The 22884-nt window shown below is 52.0% G+C and overlaps 1 protein-coding gene across 2 annotated transcripts; it reads left to right on the top strand.

Annotated features, from left to right (window-relative positions):
- Positions 1 to 956: 956 nt before the first annotated feature.
- Positions 957 to 21508, top strand: Xrcc1 (X-ray repair cross complementing 1). Of its 2 annotated transcripts, none has more exons than XM_075989172.1 (17): positions 957 to 1119; positions 1653 to 1745; positions 10552 to 10668; positions 13667 to 13825; positions 14410 to 14484; positions 14580 to 14691; positions 15053 to 15162; positions 15241 to 15340; positions 15495 to 15753; positions 16017 to 16133; positions 18275 to 18368; positions 18504 to 18633; positions 18957 to 19008; positions 19097 to 19221; positions 20528 to 20618; positions 21147 to 21222; positions 21327 to 21508. In XM_075989172.1, exons 1-17 carry the CDS (start codon positions 1069 to 1071, stop codon positions 21438 to 21440), a joined length of 1875 nt encoding a protein of 624 aa, XP_075845287.1. In that variant the 5' UTR covers positions 957 to 1068; the 3' UTR covers positions 21441 to 21508. The 2 variants fall into 2 exon arrangements, with proteins under 2 accessions (XP_075845287.1, XP_075845277.1); XM_075989162.1 differs by having other exon boundaries at positions 18954 to 19008.
- Positions 21509 to 22884: the final 1376 nt, after the last annotated feature.

The raw sequence follows: 22884 nt of genomic DNA, 5'->3' as shown, positions 1-22884 counted from the left end.
GGAGCGCCCAGCATGTCTAGGCCCGTCTTGCGGAGGCCGGACGCCCTGTCAACTTTTCCTTTCCCTTTGGTGAGCCTGCCCTCACACTCACTCTTCTGTATTAGAGCTGTGTCCAGCTCCAACTCTTCCCAGGGATGTGCCCCTGGGTCTTGAGGGGACCGAACAGAAGAGAGCCTGTCAGCGGCCAGAGATGGGCGAGGATGGAGACCAATGCTCACAGAGCATTGGGAAAGCGAGGCATTTGTGCGAGCGTGCTAGCCTGTGCGCGCGAGCGCGTGTAGGTGGTGCATAATTTGTATTTAAGATTGTTCTCCCGCTTTTGGTGTAAGATCAAGAGCTAACATAGGTTTGAGAGCTCTCTGCAACCTATTATCTCTGTGTGTGTGTGCGCGCGCGCGTGTGTGCTGGGAACATGTTTTGTGTTTTAAGATCTTTCTTCCTCTCTCTTGGTCTCAGGCCAAGGGCTAAGAAAGGTCTGAGATCTCCGTCTTATCATCTGTCTGTCTGTCTCGGTGCGCTCGCCTATGTTTGTGCGCGCGCGTCCGTCTGTCTTTCTGTGTTTTGAGCGAAAAGGGAAACAGAGCGTGTCCGCAACAACAGGTGGAAGGGATCATATTGCAAGTAGGATGCAGCCTCTGGGAAACTCTCAGCAAGCCCCGGCGTTTCTAAGGCTTCGGTTTGGTTGGTAACCGCACGGTCCAATGAGCAGAGCAAGTTTCACGTAAGACCCAATCACTGATGCCGCTCCTGTTGCTAGGCTCCCAGAAAGCCGGGTCCCTACGTCATCGAGAAGCGAGGCCTGAGAGTGGTGGGATCAGAGAGAGGCGGGGCCGGAGGAAAAGCTTGTTGCTAAGGGGACCCGGAGCCTCGCTTTGGCGAAGTCCATCCGAGCATGCGCAGTGTCGACGCGCGCCGCGGCGCGCCGCAGTTTGAAAGGCCCGAGCCTCGCGCGCTTGCGCACTGAGTCCCGTGTAGGGCGCGCTCGCCCCTCAGTTTTCTCCCGGGGCCCCCCTGCTGGAAGGAACCCTTCTTCGTTCTGTAGTCGGTAGCACGTCCACGGTTGTGGACATGCCGGAGATCAGCCTCCGCCACGTCGTGTCCTGCAGCAGCCAGGACTCGGTGAGGGGCTGACGTGGGAGCGGCGGGAAGACGGGGGGTTTTCTGAGGGCGGCTGAGGACTTGGCAAGTGCGGTGGCATTCCTAGTGGGCTGCGGGGTGGAGGCTGGACGTGCATCCGGGGGAGATGGGCAGGCAGGGGCAAGTTTGGGGCCACTGTGGAAGTCCCGGAGAAGTAAGGAAAAACGGGGTTCTGGGCAACTTCTAGCGGGAGAAACTGAGGAAAACTCGGGCAAGGTGTGTCAGTAGTGGGGAGACTAGCAGGAAGTTAAGTGTGGAGAGCCGGCTAGCTTTTCGACAACTATTTTACTTTTATTATTTATTTCTCTTTTTCTGTTTTTGTTTTTCGAGACAGGGTTTCTCTGTGTAGCCCTGGCTGGCCTGGAACTTGCTCTGTAGAACACACAGAGATCCTCCTGCCTCTGCCTCCTGAGTGTTGGGGCTAAAGGTGTGCGCCCCCACCGCCCGGCAAATTATTTTATTTTTTCAAATAAGCCTTATTTAACAAATCTCCACGTTTCTACTCTTGTCTGCAGACCCATTGTGCAGAAAACCTTCTCAAGGCCGACACTTACCGGAAGTGGCGCGCAGCCAAGGCAGGCGAGAAGACCATCTCTGTGGTCCTACAGGTGATGCTCCTCCTCCCAGGGCTGTGTGTCCCCAGGTCTCATTCCCGAGCCAGCTGGCTGTAGGTTGAGTCGTTTTCTCTTCCATGGTAGAGAAAGTGCTTGCTCAACCAGCTTGCCTGGAAAGTGGACAAGTTGAAATCCCACCAGTGCCCCCTCGGCAGAGGAAGAAGAGTCCAAGCCCAGAGATGACCAGGAGTCAGTGGGTGCTCCTGAGTAGGTTGATTCTACCTCTGGGCCTCAGTTTCCTCACCTGGGACAGTGTTGGTCTTTACTATGTTTCTTGTGCCGGCAGGACCACGAAGGGTGTCTACGTAAATCAGTTTCATTACAATGAGGGCAAAGTTGAAGGAGATGATGGCTCAGGCCTGGGATCCCAGTTGCTTGGGAAGTCTAGACAGGAGGATCACTAGTTTCAAGGTCAACCTGGACAACTTTGAATCTGTCTCAAAAATAAAAAGTAGTTAGCATCACAGGGACTACTAGCAAAAGGATTAGGAATGCAGCTCAGCTTGCCTAGAACACGTGAGACCCTTGATTACATCCCTAGTACCATGAAATTAGTAAGTGAATGAAGCAAGCCAGCTGACTGGCTTTTTGGTTTGACTGCTCAGTTTTTGTTTTGTTTTGGTTTTGATACAGGGTCTCTCTAAAGAGTCCAGGCTGTCCTAGAACTCACTCAATAGGCCAAGCTGGCCTCAGATTCAGAGATCTGCCTGCCTCTGCCTCCTGAGTGCTGGGATTAAGGTGTGAGCCACAACCACTCGGCTTTCTTTCACCTTGTTCTGTAGATCAGACTGGACTCCAACTCACAGAGATCCACCTCTCTCTGCCTCTTGAGTGCTGGGATAAAAGACATGCATCACCACTGACTGACTAAATTTATTCTTTCTGACTGCTTTTTTTTTTTTTTTTTTGGTTTTTCGAGACAGGGTTTCTCTGTGGCTTTGGAGCCTGTCCTGGAACTAGCTCTGTAGACCAGGCTGGTCTCGAACTCACAGAGATCCGCCTGCCTCTGCCTCCCGAGTGCTGGGATTAAAGGCGTGCGCCACCATCGCCCGGCCTTGACTGCTTTTTTTTTTAAAATTTGTATTTCTGTTTCTTTTGTGTGCATGTGTATGAGCACACAAGTCCCATGGCATCATGCCTGTGGAGGTCAGAGGACAATTGTGGGAGTTGTTTTTCTCCTCCTACTGTGTGGGTTCTGGTTCTCTGAGTCTATCTCTGGCCACCAGTCTCTCCCCTAGCCTGAAACTCATGATGTCCCGATCCCCCAAGCAGATCCCCACACCCGGTCTTTGAGTGTGTTTTATAATGTTGGAACCAAACCACAGCTCTGCGGGTTTGGAGACTCTTTCTTTTCCTTGGGGAGGGTATGGAGCATGTGTGACGTTTTAAAGAGGGGCTCACTGCGTGACACAGGCTGGTCTCAAACTCCCAACACTCCCCTCCCCACTGCTTCTCAAGTACCGGGATCAAGACGTGGTAATGTTTGTTTGGCCTAAGAGTCTGTTTCTAAAACTGGGCGTGATGGCTCATGTCTTTAATCTTAATACCCAGGAGACAGAGGCAGACCAGTCTCTTGAGTTTGAGGCCAGCCTGGTCTACAGAGTGAGTTCCAGAACAGTGCCAGGATTACACAGAGAAACCCTGTCTCAAATGACCAAAAAAAAAACAAAAAACAAAAAAAAAGTTTTTGAAAGGAACAGGAAATTTGAGGAAGGCACTAGAGAGCTGACGCCATGGCTGAGAACACAAACTGCTCTCCTGAGGACTGAGTTCAGTTTAGCATCCACTGGTGATTCACGACAGCCTGTAAACCCAGCTCCAGAGGACCTGATACCGCTGGCCTCTGGGGACACACCTTCCTTCCATACACATATTAAAAACGGTAAAAATAATTTTTTTTCTCATTTTGTTTTTCAAGACAGGGTTTCTCTGTGTAACAGCCCTGACTGTCCTGGAACTCATTCTGTAGACCACACTGGCCTCTAACTCACAGAGATCCGTCTGCCTCTGCCTTCCGAATGCTGTAATTAAAGGTTTGCGCCCCCGCCGCCTGGCTGATAAAAATAATCTTAAAAAAGTTGTTGCGAGAAGAGAATTAGATGCTCTTAAGCACCTGCCCGTTACCACTTGTGTGGTGGCCGTGTGTCTTATCCGAGTGTCGTGGCTGACAGCTAAGGCAGCCCACTCTTGAGTATCGTGCTTCTGACAGTTTTGTCGGTCTGTGTTGTTTCTGTGTGCACTGCTGAGCTACAGCCCCCAGCCGTCACCACAGCCACTGTGCCCAGCTCACACACATGCCTCCCTTCTGAGTCGAGGGACACTAGGTGAAGGACTTTGGTGGGCACAGGCTTACCAGACTGTCACTAACACTGAGTGTATTTGTGGCCTCTTTGCTTAGCAGTTCTGACTTACAAAGCCTTTTGAGGATTATAGAGAAGTTTAAACAAACATAGATCCGTGACATTTCCTGGCCAGTGTTAGATTTAAGCATCTCTTAAATCCCTCACCAGAGACTGGTAATGAGAACTAATGTCATGCACCATTATAACTTGCCAGTCAGCAGCCTACACACCTCACATGGCTTGATTCATTCCGTCCTTGTAAAGCCTCATGACCTACAGACTGTCATTATCCCCATTTTACAGATAAAGAAACTGAGGCCTGGTGAAAATTATGCAACCGAGAGCCTGTCCTTTAAACTGTGTGAGAACCAGGTTGCTTACTATTTAGTTTGGGATCTGGATTCAAATCCTAGCTCTCCCTCTTACTCACTCCAACCTCAGGCAAATGTTTTTCATCTCTCCAAATGTACCCATTGAGAATAAAGACACCCAAGGCTGGGGTGGCTGTAAAACCTGGTGACATAATGTCTGCAGAAGTCTTCTGTCAACATGTGGGAGTTGATATAAAGGGAGGGACTGGTGGTTTCATTATGGGATAGTGATTCCTCGGGCTGCTTACGATCAGGTGACACCCCCCTCACTCCCCTCTCCAGGAAATGATGTTCAGTTCTGTAAGAGCGCTTGGTGGGAACTGAAAGACTGGAGGCAGAAGAGACAGGAAGGAGAGCTAGGGAGTCAGGTCAAGCGCAGTACTGTTTGGAAAAGACTGAGGCAGAACCCAGAGTGGGAGCAGCTTGGGAAGAGCACGTGTTTTCTTTGGGGCGTGACTTTGGGAGTTCTAAGAGGCTCCCTTGATGGCTCAGTGGACCCCACCTGGTGGGGAGAGAACTGACTGACAAAGGTTGTCCTCTGACCTCCACATCACTCGGCTCGCGTGCTTTAAAGAAATGAGTGTCCAGCTGGAGAGATGCTCCTTCAGAGCAGCAGGGTGTGACTCCCAGCACCCATGTGTGTCACAACCTTTGTGCAGTTCCAGGGGATCAGATGTCGTTTCTGGCCTCTGAGGCACGTGGTGCACAGACATACATGCAGGCAAAATACCCATATAAATCATAATTAAATGTAAAAGAAAATTTGGGCGGCAACTAGAAGTCCTACTGGGACCCGAGACAGAGGTGTAGATGTTGATGCTTGGAGTGGCTCATCACTTCTCAGCTTTTGGCTGACATCGAGTGTAGCATCATTTGTTCACTCATTCACTTATTCCACAGGTGTGTGTTAGGAGCTTTCTGTGGTCGACACTGCAGTGCTGGGTCTGTACAGCAGTGGGCAGTATGTGATGAACGTGTTCACATCTGGAGCCTTGGCGGTTGCTGGACTGGAGAGCCTGCCTAGTGTACTGCAAGGCCTGGGTGTGAAGGACTGGAGGAGAGCTTGCCTATTACACTCCAGGCCCTGAGTTTGGACCCTGTCACCTCATAAATTGGACATAGTGCTGCACACCTGTCAGCCCAATACTTGGGAGGGTCAGAAATTCAAGGTCAGGCCAGGCGTTGGTGGCACAGGCCTTTAATCCCAGCACTCACGAGGCAGAGTGGATCTCTGTGAGTTCAAGGCCAACCTGATCTACAAGAGCTAGTTCCAGGACAGGCTCCAAAGCTACTGAGAAATGCTGTCTTTGGAAAGGGGGAAAAAAAACGAAGAAGAAGAATGCATTGGATCCCCTGGAAGCAGAGTTAGGGATGGTTATAAACCATGTGGGTGCTGGGAACCAAACCCCAATCCTCTGCAAGAGCAGTAAATGCTGTTAATCACTGAGCCATCTCCAGCCCCAATGGTAACTTTTTTCTCCTGAGACAGGGTTTCTCTGTATTCCTGGCTGTCCTAGAACTCGCTCTGTAGACCAGGCTGGCCTCGAACTCACAGAGATCCGCTTGCTCTGCCTCTCAAGTGCTGGGATTAAAGGTTTGCTTCACCACTGCCTGGCTAACCACTGGTGGCTCAACAAAACAAAAAATAATATTTATTTTCACATTTTTGAGATAGGGTCACTCTCCAGAGTGTCCTGATACTTGTTATGTAGACCAGGCTAGCCTCCAACTCATAGAATTCACCTCTGCCTCCAGAGTGCTGGGATTAAAGGTGTGAACCTTTCTTCTTAAAACTACATTTATTTAATATGTGTGTGTATGCTCACATGAGTGTGTGCACACGTCTGCACATATATACATTTGTAGAGGGCAGAGGACACCTTGCAGGAGCCACTTCTTTCCTTGCGCTGTGGGTGGTCAGACCAGCATCTTTGCTCACTGAGCCATTTCTGCAGCCTGGAGTCTGGGGACTTTGAGCAGAGGAGGCCGTGCATCCACAGGGAGGGGATAGATAGGTCAGCAGGCTGCGTCCATCTGGCATATGAGAGATAGGCCAAGGAGGCCAGTGAACAGAATAGGACCAGAGCTGATGGGGGAGGGTAGTAGGAAAGGGCTGTTTGAGATGGGAGCCACCAGGGCCTCTGCAGAAGAAAGGATCCAACTTAGGTATGCACAGGCTCCTTGTTCCCTGTTGAGAATAAACGAGAGGGGATAAACAAGTGGTTAGATTCCATCACGTCAGAGACCCCTGGGAAAATCGGATTGCACTTAGCACTTGCCAGTTCGTGGGTAACTCTGAGTTCTTCCAGTGCTGGCTCTAGTTCCTTTGCAGGGACAAGGGAGAAGACAGTAGAGCCTTGTGTGCTCTCCTACTTCCCTGGGTGTTCTCTGAGCACTCTTACACAACATTGGTATTGCAACACAGAGTTCAGCCTTCACCTTGTGTCAGCTCCACACACCTCTTTTGTCAGCCGTGGCTACTCAGTGCCCAGCTGGTCACCTGCTTCCAGCCAGTCTCTTTGCCGACCCCGCCTGTCCTGGAGGGGGTGCTGGGACAGGTCCAGTTGGAATACTGGAGTATCACCTGAGTGTCAATGGCACGCTGGAACACATCATGCTTGCTTTGTTTTGTAATTGTTTGAGACAGGGTCTCTTTGTGTAGCCCAGGCTGACCTCCAACTCTGAGCTTTCGCATTACAGGTGCTGGGAGTTCAGTCATGAGCTACTACACTTGTGCTTTTTCCATATTTAAAACTTTTTAATTCTTTTATTTCTTAAGATTTACTTACTGGGGGGCTGGAGAGATGGCTCAGAGGTTAAGAGCATTGCCTGCTCTTCCAAAGGTCCTGAGTTTAATTCCCAGCAACCACATGGTGGCTCACAACCATCTGTAATGAGGTCTGGTGTGCCCTCTTCTGGCGTGCAGGCATGCACGCAGGCAGAATACTGTATACACAATAAATAAATCTTTATAAATTAAATAAATAAAAAAAAAACTTGGGCCAGTCTAGGAATGTGGCTGAGTGATAGATCACTTTGCCTCTACCTAGAATCCCCCAGTGAGGGCTGAGGGTGTGGCTCAGTGGTAGAGCCCCTGCCTAGAATCCCCCTGTGAGGGGCTGGGGGTGTGGCTCAGTGGTAGACCCCTGCCTAGAATCCCCCAGTGAGGGGCTGGGGTGTGATTCAGCCTAGAATATTTGCACTGTTTAGATTCTTAGCATAGATTCAGGGATCCTGGCACAAGGAAGAATTGGAGGAAATGAAAGAAGGATATTAAATGAATCATTGCTGAAGCTGGGGAGCACAAGACAGCTGAGTATTCAAAACTCAGCTGTGGTACAGCCACTTCCTGCTCAAGGCTGCTCGCCTGTGAAAAGGAGGCGATTGCAGCACCTGCACTGGCAGCCCTGGTGGAAGAGTAGGTTTTGCATTGTTTCCACCGTTAATGACGCAAGCACTCAGTTCTGCTTTGTTGTCTTATGTGGTGCTGAGTGTTGGGCCCAGGGCCCTGTGCAGGCTAGACAAACACTTCGCTATTGACCCACATCTCAGCCCCGCTCTCTGAAACATGGCCTTGCTAAGTTACCCCATCTGTTCTTGAATGCACTCGTGGCCCAGGCAGGCCTCAAACTCTGGATTCACCTCCCAAGTAGCTGCGCTTGAAGGCCCAGCTGGCCTTGGTTTTGTTTTGGGGCATCTTAGCTTTCTATGGGAGGGACATCACCACGACTCCCCCTTTCCAACTGAGGACACTCCTCAGAAACAGTGCCTGGTTTAGAATGGCAGAGGAGGTCAGGGCAGGTGGCAGTAGATAGGCAGTCAAAAAAGATTGGCTTTATCTTTAAGTATGTGTCTGAGGGGTAGGTGCATTTAGTGCAGGTGCCTGCAGAGGCATCAGCTCCCTGGGGACCTAGGGTTTCATGAGGTTATGAACTTCCTGTGGGTTTGAGGAGCTCTGGCAATTGAGCCATCTCTGCAGCCCTGACCTTGAACTTCTGATCCTCTTCGGGAAGTTCTCACCTGAGGGAAGGAGAGCAGGATGAACTCTTTATGAGTTTGAAGTTTTTACTGAGCCACAGAGTTCTGGCTGGGAGCACGCACTCCCGTGATCACATGTCTAAGAGGCCCCAAGCTGAGTGAGCAGGGCATTGTAAAGGTAAAGCCATCCGTTAACATGGGCTGTGATGGCTGCTAGCAAGCATGACAGGACGTGTACTTTAATAAGATTATGGCACAGCAGTGTCACCACACAGAGTGACGGCGCAGGAGTTCTGGTTCCCGTAGAGCGCTGTGCATACCTGCCGGTCAGGCTGACCTCAGTATTCGCCTGAGGTCGGGTAGGAGTGAGCAAATGTGGTTTTCTCATTTCAGCGACTCAACACGCAGAGTACTGAAATTACAGACATGCTCCACCATGTCTGTTTATGCGTTACTGGGGCTTGAACTCAGGGTTCCTGCATCCTAGGCAAGCACTCCACCAACTGGACTACGTCCGAAGCCCAAGACTAGGCACCTTTGAGGGCCATCATAAGTCTTCATCCTAGGACCTATAAAAGAGCCCAGACGGGACAGCGGGAGACTTCCCGTTGCCCATCCTGTCTGCCTACACCCACACACCTTTCTGTGCCTGCAGCCCTCGGGCCAGAGCCGCAGGACCTTTGGTGAGAGTCTTCATAAACAGCTTTCTGTCAGTGAATAATGAGTATCCAGTAATGCTCCTGCTCCTAGATAACAGATTCAGTCGAAAGCCTGGGGCTTTTCTAGGCCAGCACCTGACAAAACCGCTCCAGTCAAAGGAAACAGGCCAGGCAGAGTGGCTCCTACCTGCAAGTCCAGCACCTGGGAGGCAGAACCAGGGGGATCCCCACAAGTCCAAAAAACCAAAAAAAAAAAAAAAACCCTGACTGTCCTGGAACTTGCTCTGTAGTCCAGGTTGGTCTTGAACTCAGAGTCCCTCCCGCCTTGCCTCCCGAGTGCTGGGATTAAAGGCGTGCGCCACCACCTGGCACTTGTTCTTTTAGAGGGCCAGGGTTTGATTACCAGCACCCAGATGGCAGCTCCCAACTATCTAACTCCAGTTCCAGAGGATCTGACACCCATTCCAGGCCTCTGCAGGGACTAGGAAAGCACATGGTACAGAGACTACATCCAGGCAAATTGCTCATACACTTGTGATAAAATAAACTTTTAAAAAAGGAAAACGACAACCTCATGTTTGACCTGGATGGCAGCCTTTAGGCTATCTCAGAAAAATGGCTCCAGTCCTGGCTGACTTTTCTGCACTTTAAAGAGTCATCTGCTGGGCAAAGGTGGTGCACACCTTTTACCCCAGGAGGCAGAGGCAGGTGATCTCTGAGTTAAAGGCCAACCTGGTCTACAGAGGGAGTTCCTTGATAGTAGGACTACACAGAGAAACCCTGTCTCAAAAAAACAAAACAAGAAGAACCTCCAAAAACAAACAAAAAAACTGATTCTCCTGCTGGACCTAAGTGCGACACCAAACCCTCCAGAGCTTTTCCAGTAAAGGTAAGGTCACAGGAATCACCAATATTAAAACAATGCCTGGCTGACAGCCGCTGGTGCCTACTGTGTGCTGTGACCTCCAAAGAGTTAGTTCTATGGCAGATCCTTGACTTGAGCCCTCAGTTTATAGAGGAAGCAAGGGCACATAGCTAGGATTCCAGGGTAGGGCTTGGTGGCGAGCAGAACCCTAGGAGCCTCTGGCATGCATCAGTTTGTCCAGGAATCTCTACGTGTCCTTTGTATGACAACCCAGCTATACCTTTGGCTATTGCCACCGAGGAGAACTACATGGCAGGCAGTGGTCGAGGTGGGGGTATGGAGATGTGTTGGTGAAGCAAGTGTATGGTGTGGGTGGGGTGTGAGCATTCATTCAGTGAATTCTGCTCCATGCCCTGTCCCAGCCTGCCTGTCAGAGACATAATGACGCTGCTCAGTTCTGGTCCCTACTGACACGTAGGTGACATTCCAGGGCACATGGTAGCCCAGGTGGATATCATCTCTTTCTGTCCACTGTTCCAAAGCAGGCCAGGGCAGAACTCATGGTGGCCTTTCTCTGCCCCGCAGTTGGAGAAGGAGGAGCAGATACACAGCATAGACATTGGGAACGATGGCTCAGCCTTTGTAGAGGTGCTGGTGGGCAGCTCGGCTGGAGGGGCCACAGCTGGTGAACAGGACTATGAGGTAAGCAGGGCTGGGAGACGAAGACGTCCCCATATCACCATCACTGTCCCCCGTGCTTACTCGAGGGTGGGGGAGCCACCCAGCCAACCTTCTGGAGGGTCCCAGGTGCTGAGGAGGTAGTAAGCACAGGGTGTGGGGCTGATCGTCGGGGAAGGGCCGGGCTGCCAGGGTGAATAGCAGCAAGAGGCTCTCTGGTTGTAAAATCTAGCTGCAGCCTGAGCATGAAGCTGCTTTGATCAGGTTGCCAAGACTCTCACATGTGGCCTGGGAACTGAGGCTCCACAATGTCCATCACCACTAGTAGCCTGTCTATTTGAGGCAGAATATAGTTCTTTGTGATTGATTCTTTAACTTTTTACTTATTTGAGATGGGTCCCTCCTTTTGCCCCGGCAGTTCCCCTGTCTCAGCCTCCCTCAGCTGGGACTGTAGGGTCTAGTCCACCAAGCCTCACAGGTCCTGTTTTGACTGGTGGAATTCAGTATAGCTCAGAGTATTAGCTTACTGGTTTACTAGTGAAATGAAAGTAAAAATTAAACTTGCCCTGATAGAATTGACAAGTCTAAGTCTAAGCCAGTTTCTACAAGATGTTTTCTTTCCATGAAAATTAGTGTGTCGGAGGGGATTGGGGGGAAGGTGGGAGGGGTTCTGGGACTTGAGAGTTCAGATTATACCAGCCTTGGTCTTTACTGCACAGACAACATAGACAGGTGTGTGGTGTATTTATCTAATTATTCTTTAACAATAGAAACTTGGGAGTAAGATATCCAGGTAAGAACCTAAATGATCAGAGACATAGCGCAGAAGCAACCAGTGACCTCCTCTCTCTCTCTTATTTCTTCATCCAAAAGTAGCCAAGACCCTCTCTTAGCCCTACCCTACTAGTTCCTGTCTCTATCTGTCCTCAATCTTCCAAAACTACTATGGTTAAGTTTGGTCAGCTGGTAGCTCCACCCTCTAATTCAAAGCAGATTTTTATTAATTAGCAGCCTTAGAGGCGTCAGAATGTGATCAAAATATCCCACAAGAGTTGTGCCTGCTACAAATAGAGACTCCCCTCCTTTTTTTAAAGATAGGATCTTATGTAGACCCAGCTTCTATCTGACAGTTATCTGGAGGGGCCTTGATTGACAGCTTTCTTTTGGGTGTGGCCCAGTGGTCAGAAGTGACATCACTCCATCCAGCATTAGTAGCTTTGGGAGTAGCTAGTATAGGAAGTGGCATGGAAGAAATACTGTGGCTCTCATCCCCTGGATTGGCCTCCCCCTCCCCTTTATGCCTCTTCTCTCTTCCCCCTCACTGCATCCTCTGCCCCTCCCTGTGATTTTGTTTTTGTTTTTGTTTTTTCGAGACAGGGTTTCTCTGTAGCTTTGGTGCCCATCCAGGAACTAGCTCTTGTAGACCAGGCTGGCCTTGAACTCCCAGAGATCCGCCTGCTCCCTGTGATTTTTTTGAGAAAAGATCTTATGTAGCCCAGGTTTGTCCCAAACTTACTATGTTATTAAGCCTGGCCTTGCACACTGACCTGCTGCCAACACCCCAGTGCGGGTTAGGGGGTATGTCACCACTCCTGGCTTCCCAACCTGCTCCTTCGCTGACTTTGACTAGCTATGTTTAAGGGTGACCTTGCCCTCTGAACCTCCTGCCTCCACCTCAGATTACAAGTGTTTAGGACCACATCCAGTTTTATGCTGTACAAGTGATTTAACTCCAGCTGCCTGTCTGAGGCAAACACCAGCTGAGCCGCACCCTCCCCCTTCCCTCTCACTGTGTCCCTCAGACCTTCTTGAGCTTGTGAGCTTCTTACCTCAGCCTCTTGTACTAGAATTACAGGGCTGCGCCCCCCACCACACACACACACACACACACACGACCGCCTGGCTCTCACCTCTCTTTAACAAGGGAAGAAAAGTCTTTCCCAGAACCCCTGAGCAGCCTTTGTGCTCTGTGGTCAGATCTGTATCATGGTCCAGCCATTTTCAGAAGGGTGGGCTTGCTTGGACCAATCTGGATTTAGTCCATTGTGTTGGGCACATAGCTCTCTCTTTGTCCAGACCTAGTTGGCCAATTTTGATTGTCATTTGTTCCTTCATCTGCTGTCTGTATCAGCATTTATTTCCTTGAACTCTGATTTTGTTTTTTGAGACCGGGTTGCTCTGTGTAGCTTTGGCTCTCCTGGAACCCACTCTGTAGACCAGGCTGGCCTCAGACTCAGAGATTCCCCCTGCCTCTGCCTCCTAAGTACTAGGATTAAAGGTGTATACCGCCATTGCCCAACTTGGCTTGTTTATTTTTCAAAACAAGGTTTCACGAAGTAGTTCAGATGGGGCTACCCACGTTCTTGCCTCTGTGGTGGCCCTGCCATGACCTGGAGCCAGAGACCATGCCCATTATTTTTGTGGACAGAATTTAATATAAGAATGTAGTTACCAACTGTTACTGTAAGATTGGGGTCTGGTGAAGAAAAGGCAGGCAGCTGTCACCCCTGGAGTGAGGAACAGAAGGCATGTTGGAAGGATGGACACGTCTGTCACGGTGTAGAGGGGTTATGGGGCTGAAACACATCCTAAAGAGCAGGTGTGTCACCGAGAGAGGGGTTAGTGTAGGATGCTGCAAACTGTCTGGTGTGGCTTAAGGATCTGGAGTAGACCGTCCATCACCTGCAGCTTGCAGCCTCTCTAGCTCCCCCTCTTGGCAGAGCCTAGTAAGTAAGGCACAGCTGGTCCTCAGAGATGCTTTGCCACCCAAGCTGACTGCACAGGGCCACCCCTGCCTGTGGTGTGGGCAGGGAAGCATCACTTAATAATTGACGCTGCTCTCTCCATCTTGGGATTTGGGTCTCTTATTTTTGGCATCCTGTAATTCTCCCGGCCTTTGAGCTGACTCGTTTGAATCCTGTGCCTCTCACTGAGACTGTTCTGCTGAGATTCCTTAGGGCATGTGGTCCTCTGTATTGTCATCTAGCTCTGTTCCTCACTCATTATGTTGTCTCCTACCTAGGTCCTTCTGGTCACCTCCTCTTTCATGTCCCCTTCTGAGAGTCGAAGCGGTTCAAATCCCAACCGCGTTCGTTTCTTTGGACCTGACAAATTAGTCCGGGCTGCAGCAGAGAAGCGCTGGGATCGTGTTAAAATTGTGTGCAGCCAGCCATACAGCAAGGTACCTTAGTGCGGAAGCAGAGAAACGGTCCAGGGAAGGGGGTGCCTGAGGGTCCCGTCTTGAGTCTGGAGAGCTGGGAGTAGTGGACAGCTGCTGCCCCTGTCGGATTGTGATCTCTGTGTTCCCAGCAATGGGTTTGAGGTCCTTCAGTGACAAGCAGCTTAATTTAGTTCTCTGGAGGGAGTGTTAGAGGGTGAATGGAGGCCCATCAGTGTTTAATCTCTGTCTCCATCACACTGAGGCCTGGAACTCAGGTGCCTTCCTTCTAGTTCTGCATCCAGACAACAGAGGAGCCAAGAGCCCTGGGCAGTTCTGCATTTCAGAACTGGCTCCAGACAGAGATAGAGCACGTGAAAGTGGACTTGCTGCCCACAACCTGACTTCCATTTACAGTGAAGGTGAAAGAGTCAGTGCAGGTGGAGGGCTGAGCCCTGATTTTGTCTACAGTTAGGGCGCAGGGAGGTTTAATGTTATCATCATGGTCGCCTCCCTGGGCACCTGCTACAGCTGAGCTAGCAAGGGCTTCCCTCCTTGAAGGGACATGAGAGCCTAGGTCTGTCCTACCCAGAAACTTCCCATTCCAGGACTCACCCTATGGCCTGAGTTTTGTGAGGTTTCACAGCCCTCCAGACAAAGAGGAGGTGGAGACTCCATCCCAGGTAAGCAGCACCTATCACCCCCAGAACCTTCTCCCCGCCTCTCCACCCCTGCCCGCCAGCACCTCTCCCACAGCACTGACCTTGCGGAACCTTAGAAGGTGACAGTGACCAAGCTCGGCCAGTTCCGTGTGAAAGAGGAGGATGACAGTGCCAATTCCCTAAAACCAGGGGCTCTCTTCTTCAGTCGCATCAACAAGACATCTTCAGGTGCGTGTGGGGCTGGAGCTGACAAAGTATTAACTTAGCATGGAGCCCTGGCTTCAGCACAGGGGAGATGAGGCAGGAGGTCCTCCTCGGGTAGGAAGAAAGTTTGAGTTCAGCATAGACTGAATGATACCTGACTGGTCTTAACAAAAGGAAGCCTGAATGCTGAGGGGTTTGGCTAGATCCCTGGGTCTGGGGCGATGCTGTCCAGGGAGGAAGGCTGGAGCCTGGCCTGCTGGGTCTGAGAGGAGGGTCTAGACCCTGGGTCCCCTCTGGGTGTAGGAGTGACAGGAAACCTGGTGAGAGGTGCTGGAGTGTCCTTGCCCCTGCCTTCTTATCCTCAGCTCACTGTCTCCCTCTATAGCCTCTGCTAGCGACCCAGCGGGACCCAGCTATGCAGCAGCTACACTGCAGGCCTCAAACGCAGGCTCCTCGGCCTCTCCGGTCTCCAAGGCTTTGGGTAGCTCTTCCAAGGTGAGGTCATCAGACACTGGGGTATGGGGAATGAGAGAAGCTGGAAGCCTCAGCCCATCCCTGCCTCCTCAACCTCAGGAGTCTCCCAAAGGGAAGAGGAAACTGGACTTGAACCTAGAAGACAGGAAGCCTCCCAGCAAACCTTCAGCAGGGCCACCTGCCCTCAAGAGACCCAAATGTAAGCAATCTGGGTTCCTTAATTCTGCAGAGACCCAGGCTTGTGTGTCAAAAGGGAAGGTCTTGACCCCACCATCTAAGAAGGGCAGTGGGGAGCTGGTGCTGGGTGCACAGCCCCAGGGATACCACTGAACTTCTCTTCTTTGACTCCACAGTGCCTATTCCTAGTTGCTCCCCAGCTGGAGCCCCAGCCTCTGCCCCAGCACAGAAGGCGGTCCCAGGGAAGCCCCAGGGAGAAAGCTCTGAGCCCAGGGTAGCCCGAGCTGGCCCCCAGGAGCTGGGGAAGATTCTGCAGGGTGTGGTGGTGGTGCTCAGTGGCTTCCAGAACCCCTTCCGCTCAGAGCTGCGGGACAAAGCCCTGGAGCTGGGGGCCAAGTATCGGCCAGACTGGACTCCGGACAGCACACATCTCATGTAGGCCTCTGTCCCTCCGTGCTACCCACCCATTCCCTGTGCTGCCCTGCGCGCCCTCTTGCTTTCATTCTGTCCCTGTAGTGCTATCCCCTTCCCCTCCCTGCTTCCTTCTGTCTCTGTCTGTCTGTCTTTGCCTCCTTAGTTCTCTGGAGGCTGCCTGGCTCTCTCTGCTTTCTGCCTCCTTCCCTTAGCCCTATATCTCTCTCACCCTGTCCCATTTGTTGGTCAGATCATGTCTGACATCCCTATATTGCATCCCCCAGCTGTGCCTTTGCCAACACTCCCAAGTACAGCCAGGTCCTGGGCCTCGGAGGCCGTATTGTGAGGAAAGAATGGGTGCTGGACTGCTACCGGATGCGGCGCCGGCTGCCCTCCCGGAGGTAAGGCCTCACTATGCCCCCCACCAGTCAGCTCACACACCTGCTTTCTCTCAGCCCAGAGCTGGGCGATGCAGAGCCTGGGGCCAGCTAGGTAAGCTCAGATGATCTCAACCAGCATGAGCTGGTTTCAGCGAGAGGTGTAGGGCCTGCAGGTGGTGGGTCACAGATTCTGTGACAACTGTATTGTATAGAAGGGAAAGGACACTGCAGGTTGCTGCTATTCAGAACTGGTCTTGAAGCCTCCACTGGGTGCCAAGCAGAGCTGTCACTGAAATGAGGACCTGGATGTTGAGCCCTGCACTAACCATCTCTCACTCCAGTGTCAGAACTGTTAGGACCCAGCTTGGGGAGCTCAGGAAGGCCGCAGGGAGGGAGAATCTTGCAGGATGAGAAGCATGTGTAGTAGGCAGGCATAGGGCATGTTGGGCTGCAGAAAAGCAGGCATAGGCAGCCATGTCCATCCCCGAGGATGCAGTGGAAAGTGGAAGACCACTGGGCTACTGACAGCAGGAGAAAGGGAGACTTTTGATCTGGAGAAGAGCGGTCGGATCCAACGGCTGAGGACTGGGGCGAGACTTGAATCACAGGATGTCGCTTGAGTGCGTTCAGAAGCAGGGCTCAACCCGGCATACTTGTATCAGCAGGACCAAGACAGGAAGGTGGTGGGTCAGCTGACCTGGAGGAGGCAGTGGACTCCACATTGTGTTTGGTATCCACACACCCCTGAGAGCTAGTTATCTAGCTTTAGCATCAATCACCGCTCCAGTGATCACCCTGAACGAATATGAGGGTGTTCGTGGGCTCTCTTATCCCACATGTGTGTCAGAATGGGGCCTGGTTTCAGCACACACACACAGTCACACACGCATGCATGCATGCACACACACACACACAATATTGAGGATCAAAATTCTGAAGGTGGTTGGGGGTTAAGAGCACTGGCTACTCTTCTTCCAGAGGACCTGGGTTCAATTTCCAGTGCCCACAACTGTCTGTAACTCCAGTCTCAGAGTATCCGATGACTTCTTCTAGTCATTGTGGACACCAGGCACACATATGATGGGTATAGCCATACATGCAGGAAAACACTGATACATGTAAAATAGAAATGAGTAAATCTTTAAAAATATGCATATACACAAGATGCTTAAACAGAACCGCAGTGTTTACATAAAAAGTGCATATCTTTCCATATACTTTAAAAAAATGTATTACTATTTAGTGATGTGTATGACTATATATCTGTGTGGGGGTATGCATGTGTGTGTTCAGGTACCTGAGGAGGCCAATGGTGTCAGATCCCTTAAAGCTAGAGGCAGTTGTGAGCCGCTAGATGTGGGTGCTGGAAATCAAACTTGGGTCCTCTGTGAGCAGTACAAACTTTAACCATTGAACCATTTCTCCAGCCTCGTGTGTGTGTGTGTGTGTGTGTGTGTGTGTGTGTGTGTGTGTGTTGCTAGGAACTGAACCCAAGGCTTCCACATGCTAAGCAATTGCTAAGCCACACCTCAGCCCCTCACTGGGGGATTCTAGGCAGGGGCTCTGCCACTGTGCTGTATCCCTAGTCTTCCTTTCAGGTTTTATTTTGAGGGAGGACTTACTAAGTTACCTAGGCTGGACTTGAGTTCACTCTGTAGCCCAGGCAAGCCTTGCACTTGCAATCCTCCTGCTTCAACCTTCTGAGTAGTAGGATTGCAGATGGCCCACCAGGCCAGCTCCTCTCACATTCTGAATCCTCTCTAGATGGTTTGTAACCAGCACTATGTAGGTGCCATGTGAGACCTAACCATGCTGTTAGCGGGTAATTAGCAAGCCTGTGAATGGTTAGTGCAGACGCCGCTTTTCTCTGCTATTGGCCGAGTGTACAGGTGCAAGGACCCCAGAGTCAGAGTTCCACCTGAGATCTCCCCTACTGCTCATCCTCCTCTGAGTCTCCAAGGGAAGACCGGCTCCCATTCCTCTGTCCTCTCTCAGATGGGACAGATCTTCCCCAAGAGGGAAAGAGTCTGTGGGTGGCTGAGCTGCCTGGCATGCTGTGGACCCCTCTGGTGCTGGGGAGGGGGCAGGGACAGTGGATTCCTACTGCTCCCCACCCCCCAGTTCTTTCTTAGTTCTGTGCCTGAGGCCAATTTCTCCCCTAGGTACCTCATGGCAGGTCTTGGCTCCAGCAGTGAGGACGAGGGGGACTCTCCCAGTGAGAGCGGTGAAGATGAAACTCCCAAGCTTCCCCATAAGGTCTGATGCCCCTACCTGGTCAGGAGGTCTACTGGGAGCTGACCAGGCTGTGCTACCTCGGTCTCCCGCTTCTGCCCCTCCTGGTTGTCCACAGCCTCACACTGCCCCTGAACTCACCCAGCCCTCCTTCCTCAGCGGCCCCAGGCCAAAGCCAAGACCCAGGCAGCAGGACCTAGCTCACCAAAAAGACCACCAACTCCAAAAGAGACAAAAGCACCCTCACCAGGACCCCAGGACAATAGTGACACTGAGGGGGAACAGTCAGGTTAGAGTCTGAGTGAGGGGGAGGTCTGTATTCCTATTTCTGTGGGGAGGAGGAGAGGTGGGCTTGGACCCCTGGGTCTGAGCTGAGGGAGGAGGGCTGGGGTCTCGAGTCTTGGGTCTGAGGGAGGAGGGGTGGGGCTGAACTCCTGGGTCTGGGGGAGAAGGGCTTGGGTCTAGATTTCTGGGTCTGAGGGGGAAGGGCTGTATCCAGATGAATGGGGTGAAGGAGAAGGCAGCTGAGGCTGTGTTCTCGGGTGCCATCCCGAGGCTGTTAGCAGACTTCCTAGAGAACAAGCTTGTTGACTGAGTTGCTACTGGCAGAAGGACAGGACAATGGGGCGGAAGATTCCGGGGACACGGAGGATGAGCTGAGGAGGTAGGCTGGGTTGGGTAGGTGCGGCCTAGCCTTGGGTGTAGGTGTCTGCTCCCTGAGTGCTCACCCTTCACAATCCTTGACCTTCCAGGGTGGCCAAGCAGAGGGAGCAGAAGCAGCCCCCAGCTCCAGGGGAGAATGGCGAGGACCCATATGCTGGCTCCACAGACGAGAATACAGACACCGAGGCTGACCTGCCAATTCCAGAGCTGCCAGGTTGGTGATCTGACTTCTGTGTATCACTGCTGTGTCCTGCCCCACCTGCTCCCTGACTCCCTGCCTTAGTGCTCCCCTTCCAGTGGCTCCCTCATCGCCTGCTGCTGCTGACAGCTTCCTGCTCTCACCAATGTGACCTTACTGTGTGGTGACCCTCCCGGTGTGAGCAACCTCAAGACTCCCCAGCCTGCCACCAAACTGTCCTGCTGCTCATGACGTCCGAGAGCTGGGCACATTGTTTAACACTCATTGCTGGCAATGTTAAGCCAATGCTGTGTGTCTGTCTCTGTGTGTGTGGTCTTTCCTGTTTTGTTTTTGGGACAGTCTCAGGTAGCCCCGGTTAGTCTCACACTTGCAGCTCTCCTTCTGCCTCAGCCTCCCAAGTTCTTAGATCACATATGTGCTACCACACTCTGCTGGAGAGCTTTGAAGATAATAGAGCCAGAAGACAGGGAAAACTGCAGGGTGTGGAAGGGTGTCTGACCCTCCCGGGGTCAAGAATAGGAGAGCCGGGTATGGTGGCATATGCCTGAATCCCAGCAATCAGGAGACCCAGGCCAACCTGAACTACTAAGACCTTTGAAAAAGGAAGGGGGGGGGGCTGGAGAGATGGCTCAAAGGTTAAGAACACTAGATATTCTTTCAGAGTAATGAGTTCAATTCCCAAAGTGTCTTCCAGGTACCTATAATGAGATCTGGTGCCCTCTTCTGGCATACAGGCATGCAGAACACTGTATACATAATAAAGGAAGGAAGGAAGGAAGGGAGGGAGGGAGGAAGGAAGGAAGGAAGAAGGAAGGAAGGAAGGAAGGAAGGAAGGAAGGAAGGAAGGAAGGAAGGGCGGTAGGAGGGCAAGAGAGAAGAAAAGGGGAGATTGAGTCACTGTAAGGGCCAGTTCCTGGGTTGTGGGCGGTGGCAGGGAAGTACTTTGAACCCCCAAACTCCCAGAATGAGGACAGTGAGTCAGTGACCTGGGAAGTCACGTGAACATGGGAAGGAAACCAGCTCAGAAGCCAGAGAAACAGCTGAAGTGAAGTGTGGCTGCCTCTGGGTGGCTGTGGCCTAACTGTAAGGACACTGTGGCTGTGTGTCTCGGCTTCTGCTTAGCACCAGGCAAAGGCACGCAGGAGCCTCTGCTGGCTTGCTTGGGGCTAGACGAGAATTTCCTAGTCTCGGTTCCCACTCTGTGAGCACCTCATCCTCAACTGGGCACCTCCACCTTCCTCTTTGCTCCCAAGTACTCAACGGTCCTGGTCAGGTCCTGGGATTTGGTGCCTCATGTTTCCTTTTCTCATCTCTCCCACAGACTTCTTCCAAGGCAAGCACTTCTTCCTTTATGGGGAGTTCCCTGGGGACGAGAGGAGGAAGCTCATCCGATATGTGACCGCTTTCAATGGGTCAGTTGTGGATTGGTGGTGGGTCCACGGTCAAGCTGGCAACTTGACTAGAGGGTGTGGGTTGTAGGATGACATAGGCTGCAGACGCCAGGTGCCAGCCCTGTCCACTGTGCCTCGTGGCCCTGGAGGGCTGTTCTTCGTCCACACCTTCTGAGAGAGAGGGTTAGCACCGTGGGCATTGCTGGTGTGACTTGTCGGGGCTGCTGTGTGAGGGACCGGCAGCTTCCGGGGGCAGAGGTATATGCCAGGCTCCAAAAAAAGAAAAAAGCAGGAAGGAAAGAGAAAGAAAAAGCAGAGATAAGACAGTGCCCACTGCAGTGGAGAACATCTAGGTCTGTGTTGAAGGCCACTGTGTCATGGTGTCCTCCTTAAGCAGAGGTGGGGCTATTAAAGATACTTTTAATACAGATCTCAGCATCTCAGCAAGAGAGACAAGGGAAATACGGTGCTTTAGCAGACAGTGCAACACTCCTGAGAGTGTGGGCAGGCCGCTCACAGCCCTCCCCACAACCTCCTCTCTCCCACCAGTGAGCTTGAGGACTACATGAGCGAGCGTGTCCAGTTCGTTATCACAGCCCAGGAGTGGGACCCCGTCTTTGAGGAGGTGAGCCCTGGGTTGGGGCGGGGGCAGAGATGGAGAACCCAGGCCCACTTTCGAGTTGCCTCTGTCCTGTGATACTCTATCCCGTGTGGACCCCTCTCCCCCAGGCCCTGATGGACAACCCTTCCCTGGCGTTCGTCCGGCCCCGGTGGATCTACAGTTGTAATGAAAAGCAGAAGTTACTCCCCCATCAGCTCTATGGGGTGGTGCCCCAGGCCTGAGTGTGCACACCTGTATGCGTGTGTACATGTGTGCACACGTGCGTTTAATAAACTTTTTTGGCATAGTTGTTCCTTTCTCAGGAGGCTCCAGCTCAGGTTCTGTCTGGGTTCAGCTTGCGCTCTTTCTCTCCAATAACCCTATCCTAGGGTCTGGAAGAGGTGAGTGGGGCCCTTCCACCAGAGGTCTGCTAAGAAACAGCTCTCTCCCAGATGACTCTGTACTCCTGTGCTGCCAGGAGGCAGGAGTTGGAACTCTGCCACTCTGCGCTGCCCCCCAGCTTGCTCTGCGCCATCATGCCGGGTGTCCCTCTGGGCTTGAGCTGGAGGCACGGACGCTCATAGCTTGTGCCGGCTTCCCAGGTTCCTTTCCTGGTGCCAGTGTGGCATTGCTAGGGTGGTTCATCCATCTTGGGAGGCACGGGGTGGGGGTGGGGAGAGGAATGCTGTTCTCATCAAGTCACCCAAAACCTGGAGGCCCCTTTAAGGCTCCGTGGTGAAGGTGGGAATGGATATAAAGGAATAGTGGAATATGATCCTGTTCTTGAAGATGGAGGCAGGAGGATTGCTAAGCGTTAGAGCACACAGGGTGCATTGTGAGACCTTATCCACCACCCCCCCCCCCAAAAAAAAAACAAGAATAGGGAGGGAGATAAAAGGCAGGCAGGGAGGTTGACTTCAGATCCTCCGTCACAGGGTCACAAATTTCAAAACACTCTGGGCTAAGTTCTTTTGGATGGGGCTGCCCAGGAGGGCTGTGAACTCCTGGCTGAGGAGTTTGGACTTTCTGGGGTGGAGCCAGAAGGGGCTTTAAGCAGTTTAAGCAGGACAAAGGCCAGAGTCAGTCAGGGTTGAGACCTGGTCCTTGGACGTGCCAGGCCCTTTCCTAACTTTAACCAGCCAAGGGTTATCGATCTTCTCTGCCCTCAACTGTTTCCTGACCAGGTCACACCGGTTCTGTTCTGGGGCTCTGTGTACTTGGTCAGTGGGTCAGTGGCTCACCCATTCCAACTGCACTCCTGGTACTACAATCAGGTGCCACAGACTCAACAGCTTGAGACCTGTTCTCTAGCACGTCTGGGGGTCTGGGCTCAGATCAGTGTAACTGGACCAGGCCTTTGGAGAGGCTTCGGACCCAGCCTGCCTGCTTTTCCAACGTGTAGGGGCTACCCGCAGTCCACCTTACATCACTGTGCCCATGCCTCCTGCATCCCTGTCTTACAAACACCCTGTGATGAGCAACATGGCATGGTGCACATCCATCGTCACAGTGCTTAGGACATAGAAGTACCGGTCCTCTGCAGGGACTAGGCACATGAACAAGAGCCCCCGGAGAGCCCTTAAAGAGGTGCAAAGGCTCTGGGGAGGGCAGGGAGGAAGTAGGGCATTGGGCTGCTTAGAGACCCACTTCCGCCCATTCTGCCACTGTCCTCTCGGCCTCAGTTTT

The sequence above is a fragment of the Microtus pennsylvanicus genome, chromosome 1 (assembly GCF_037038515.1).
Source record: "Microtus pennsylvanicus isolate mMicPen1 chromosome 1, mMicPen1.hap1, whole genome shotgun sequence".
In the NCBI taxonomy this organism is placed as follows: Eukaryota; Metazoa; Chordata; class Mammalia; order Rodentia; family Cricetidae; genus Microtus; species Microtus pennsylvanicus.
The sequence above is the reverse complement of the archived record's forward strand: the minus strand, read 5'-3'. Positions and strand labels throughout refer to the sequence as shown.

What these genes read in the sequence shown, in the direction of transcription:
- Xrcc1 (XM_075989162.1), top strand. Translation starts at nt 1,069, where the DNA reads ATGCCGGAGATCAGCCTCCGCCACGTCGTGTCCTGCAGCAGCCAGGAC. An exon ending in ACGGAGGATGAGCTGAGGAG is followed by an intron (nt 19,009 to 19,096) that starts GTAGGCTGGGTT and finishes TTGACCTTCCAG; the next exon opens with GGTGGCCAAGCAGAGGGAGC. An exon ending in GCCAATTCCAGAGCTGCCAG is followed by an intron (nt 19,222 to 20,527) that starts GTTGGTGATCTG and finishes TCTCTCCCACAG; the next exon opens with ACTTCTTCCAAGGCAAGCAC.